Source organism: Bison bison, unplaced genomic scaffold, assembly GCF_000754665.1.
Source record: "Bison bison bison isolate TAMUID 2011002044 unplaced genomic scaffold, Bison_UMD1.0 scf7180017864529, whole genome shotgun sequence".
In the NCBI taxonomy this organism is placed as follows: domain Eukaryota; kingdom Metazoa; phylum Chordata; class Mammalia; order Artiodactyla; family Bovidae; genus Bison; species Bison bison.
The window spans coordinates 4,405,540-4,410,881 of NW_011495079.1; the positions used below are offsets into that span (position 1 = coordinate 4,405,540).

General features: G+C 33.7%; 1 protein-coding gene across 1 annotated transcript in view; it reads left to right on the forward strand.

Annotated features, from left to right (window-relative positions):
- GAS2L3 (growth arrest-specific 2 like 3) overlaps window positions 1-3,168 on the forward strand; it is a 36,964-nt gene extending 33,796 nt beyond the window's left edge. The window contains exon 12 of the mRNA XM_010831617.1: window positions 10-3,168. Coding sequence (XP_010829919.1) covers window positions 10-429 — 420 coding nt within the window. The 3' untranslated portion in view covers window positions 430-3,168. The remainder of the gene's footprint in view (window positions 1-9) is intronic.
- The last annotated feature ends 2,174 nt before the right edge of the window (window positions 3,169-5,342 follow it).

The window sequence follows — 5,342 nt, forward strand, 5'->3', positions numbered from 1 at the left end:
AAACCTAAGTCGGCCCTGAATTTAAACCAGCCACTTCCTATATCCTCAGTTGCTCCTACAAAAGCTGCACAGAAATTGAAAGATAAGAATATGGTTTCAGTTGCCAAAAAGCAGCCTCAAAATAAAAGCACGTCCCAGAAGACAGGAACCAGCGCCTCCAGGTCCCCGGGCCGTACCCCACTCTCCATCGTGAGTCTTCCCCAGTCTTCTGCCAAAACACAACCTGAACCAAAGTCAGTACAGACTGCCACCAAGAGCCAGTGCTCCGCTGCTGGGCCTCCCAAAAGTGGCAAAGCCCCAGCTTCAACCAGGAAACCACCCTCATCTGGCAAGGAGACGGTTAGTGCAGATGAAAAACCTTCTGCTAAAAAGAAGGAAGATGATGACCATTATTTCGTTATGACGGGAAGTAAGAAACCTAGAAAATAAATATAATGTGTCATTCTAAGAAAACAAGAGAAGAGAAAGAGAGTGAATGTGTTAACTTCACATCCTAAAAGGTTTCTCCTGTTTGTGTTTATCCAAATAGGTTCAGACATTAAGTACAATAAGAGGGGGTAGAGGCTGGGCCCAGGAGAAGTCTCATCAGAACTCACATACCTGAATTCACCACCAGGAGGTTCTTACTAGTTATAGACATTTATACCATTTTCCATTTTTGTTAAATGGAAACATTTTTGTTAAAGTCTCCCCACTAAGGGAAACATAAAGTCAAATAACACTACTAGGACTGTACCCATGGTTGCTGTATTTTGAGTATGTGTTAAAATATGGTGGTTATTCCCTGCTGATAGCAATAGAGGTGCTGTATTATGTTATTGTGTTATAATTTAAAAGGAACGGTTTGGCACTTGTCTTGGCACCTGATTTAGGTTCCTGATCAGGATTGTTGGAAGGAACAATACCGAGTACTGATGGCTGGTGCACGTTTGCTTGCTGTTACACTGGATGTGGGAGAATTGTTACTACTTAAAAATTTTTTAAGCTTTCCAAATCAGAAAGAACTGATTTTTAAACTGACTTATATTAACATCAGTGATATTTTGTTACCAGTATTTTTGGTAAAAAAAACAAATTAAGATATAAAAATTGAAATTTGGAAAAAAAGTTCATGTATTATTTATAAGAACTTATATTTTTGATGGACATTGTGCAATGTGAAAGGAGAAACTTAGTTCTAGCATATTAGAAATATTTTTTAATAATGCTATTTTCTATGAGTGCAGATGACAGTTTTTACATTAAAATAATGTTAACATCAAAATTATATTTTTACAATCTCAAAATTAAGGTGATAGTGAAAAAGTGGTGCTGCATAAAAATTCTATCATGTGATTTTTATTTTTCTTTATAGTAATACCCATTTTAATTAGTTTTCCAGTTACCTTTTCTTCAATCAAGTCATGCCGCCTTCAGTTTTCCAATGTCAAATGGATAGTCAATATCTACCGTTTTCTGTTCTGTAGGCAGATTCTCGAAAGAACTTAGCCACATAATGTAATGACTACATAGACTCCATCAATCTAATGTATTTGTAAATAATATGTTTTTAAAGAGATTGTGCCTATTTAAAAAAATTATTAATGTACTTTCAGAAGTTTTAGGGATGTGTTTAATAACTACAGTATTATCAGTTATTCCATATTGAGGTTTATGTTTCCCTATTTTAAACTAAAATGTGTTTCTAAAGAAAAATAATGGTTCACACAAATATACAATCATAGAATAGTCATCTTTAGCTGACTACTAATGTTTATAGATTATAAAGCATGAAACTTTTGTATAAAACTAAGTGATCTTTTGTCTGAGGAATAAAGACAAAAGTTATATGCAAGCTAGTTTTTGAAATAATTGATGCTTCTCATAAAAGAGATGGTCACCACAATAGTTAGTTTCACTGTTGGTCTGGGCATTGAGGGAGATAATATTTACATCTTTGGAAAGTGAAGTCAGGATTCAAGAAGTACTAGAAGCTTTACATTTCTAGTGATAAGAAATATTTACTGTATCTTTCAAAAAGGAAGAATTTTACCTTCAGGGAGGTGTTTATTTCTTTGTAAGAGCAAACAGTGCTTCTATATCAGTAACATCAGGAATAAAATTGACATGTGACACAAATCCCAAGAAATAGTTTTTATTTTTTTCAATTGGAAATTAATTCATAAATAGTCCTATTTTCATCAGGCCACTGATAGTAGGAATTTCTAATTCCTATAATTCTGTTTTAATTTCACACTTTGATGCAGTGAGAATATTCTTGAAATACTCATTTTATCCAATATTCAGGGTCAGAAAATTTCTCCATTTATATCTGCATTGGATGAATTTTTATTTATAGCTTACTCTTCCAAAATAAAGCTGTTTTTTTTTAAAGTAAGCAATGGCTGAAAGATAATTCCTTCAAATATATTTTGATATACTCTTAAAAGACCTAGTGTTTCTAACTGTTTTCACAGTGTTAAAAGTACATTGTTGAAGTTGGGAAGAAATTTTCATTTCTTAATAATAGTGCATGATTTCCTTTTTGTTTAATAAAGTGAATATTAAGCTTAAAGTACTGAAGTACCTGGAAGAAGAAATAATGTATACTTCCAAGAAAGAATGGAATGTTTTTCCATTGCTTTAATTTGTTATTATGAATAACATATCAAATTAACCTTTAGGGGAAAATGAAATGCTGACTATTTTTGCATTGTTTGAGCCTTACAGTAGGTGCTTAAAACTTAAATCTTCAAAATGTTTTGATAAATTAGATGATCTCTAACTTTCTTCTTCACACTAAATTTACAATGCTTAAAGGATAAGGGAAATTTTTTGAGAAAAAGATTGCCATAACCTCTGTGATGTATAGCTGATATAAAAATCTATTAACTTTTTAAAAAGCCATCAGTAACAATTGTCAAGATACAGTCTTGTATCCAGGTTTGCATACTGACTCCAATTGAATCCAAATTTATGTATATTTTCTTGGACTGGTGATGTTTGTATCAGATTTTAACTTAAATATATTTTCTCAAGTATTAAAATTTAACATATATACCAAGTCCTCAATTTACTTTTTTGTGTGTTCTGAGTATATTCTGATCACTTGGTTCATGTGAGAAATTGCATATATGATGCAACTAAGACCCAATGCAGCCAAATGAATAAATAAATATTAAAAAAAAATAGTGTTGGTGTTGATTTATCTTAAAAGAAGTGTGTATGGTGATGAAGTGATTTAAGAGTTTACAATGATAAAACATTAATATATAATATTCTTAATTGTCTGCATTCTGCCAGGCACGATATTTATTGCATGGTGTTGGCATGTAGTGTGTTATCTTTTACAATTAACCTCTTGTGGCTAGTCTTTTATGGTTTCATATAATACACTATATATATAATATCTAATTTGACCAGCTTTCTTAAATTACTTTTATTAAATTATTTCACAAATTATAATGAATGTAGTAGAATGGATTAATGTTGGGTGTGATTGTTGAGGACCTCTAGTGGTCAAATGTGGCATTATTGAAACACTTTTATCAACTTAAATCACTGTTTTCTACAACTTGTCTCGAGTTACCGGAGATAGAGGAATAGGACAGTCATCACATTCAAGAACCTTGGGTTTATACACCACTGTGAAACTCATGAAGCACTTTCAATTACATTAACATCCAGTCTTCTGAACAGTTCCATAAGGTAGTATTATCTTCTTTAGAATATAAACACCATAAAGACAGGAATTGCATCTGTTTTGTTTACCAGTGTTTTCCAAAGCCTAAGCCAATGCTTGGCACATAGTAGACATTCAGTAAATATTTGTTAATGAAAAAATGAATGAACTCTTTTTTTATAGATGAGGAAACTAAGGCTCAAGATAATTGACAGTAGTAAATATAAAAATATCCTAGTAGGATTGCTTAATTGAATTTTAATTAAAGGATAATTTTACTTTTACCTATTTATAATTTTACACAAACTTGATTTGTTCTTTGTGTTAATTTGATAAAATAGGAATTTAGTGGCATCTTTTAAAAAAATCTGTTGGAATATCACATCCTCTGTTTTCTTTCTTTCTTTCTTTCTTTAATTGGTTTTGATTTACTCTTATTTGTATCATTTCTTTTTAGATTCTGCATATAAGGGATGTCACAGTATATTTCTTTCTCTGTCTGACTTTACTCAGTGTGACTGTCTCTTAAGGAATTACCCTTTATTTTAAATATTCTAAACTTGAATAAATTTATAGAGATTAGTATATTCTTACATTTTTAATATTTATAAAGCACTTGTATTCAAAGTATGTTCTAGGAATGATGAATGTTTGTACTCAGTTCTCAGGACAATGTCGTGAAGTCAAGGTGCTCTGTAAATATTTGCTGGATAAATGAATGAAAAAAATAAAGTAGCACAAAATACTTATATTGGCAATTAAAATAAATTCCCTGCTGCTGCTGCCGCCAAGTCGCTTCAGTCATGTCCGACTCTGTGTGACCCCATAGACGGCAGCCCACCAGGCTCCGCCGTCCCTGGGATTCTCCAGGCAAGAACACTGGAGTGGGTTGCCATTGCAGTGGAAATAGATTTTGGTGAAAGGTACTACTTGCAGGTGGCCGAGAATCTCCAGGTTTAAAAACATTAAAAAAAAAAAAGATTGCCATTTGAGTGAACAGAAAAAATAAATTTTCTTCTTCTTCCAGGAGGAATAAATAAATTTAAATTTCTCTCACACAGCCCTGACAAGGTAATACAAAGTTGGGTCATGTAATTTCAGTAATTACTTCAGTAATTCACTGCACCATGCTAGGTGCTCAGGAACCCAATAATCAGCTGTGGAAGAAGATGCCAGACTGTGGTGTATGTGTACTGGAAGAGGAGTGGAACGTGACGTTTCTTATTTCATTCCCAAGCCCTGAGGTAACATGAAACAAGTGCCTTTAAACAACGATTTGTGATAGTTGCCATTTATGTTAAGCATCAGTGAAAATAATTTTTGAAGTTCAAGAAGTCCCAGGTGTCCTTAAAGATTGGGGGGGAAAACAATCACCACTGAGAATGACAGCCCTTGAAATCAATGAAGCCCAAAGGGGAAGTGAAGAGGCCAGGATGGTCTTCAGAGGCTACTCTAGCAGGAACTGAGAGTTCTGACTTCACCCACTGCTTCCCCCACCCCACCAGCCCTTCACCTCCTCACCATTACCCTCCACATCACTGCTTAAATGTCACTTACTCAGAAGCTTCCAGACCCTCCGAGCTTGGTTGGATGCTTCTGTGTGCCTTCTTCACACCTTACACTTGTCCTGTCACTGCATTGCCATCTAGCAGTACTTCCCCACGGACTTACCTCAGTTCCT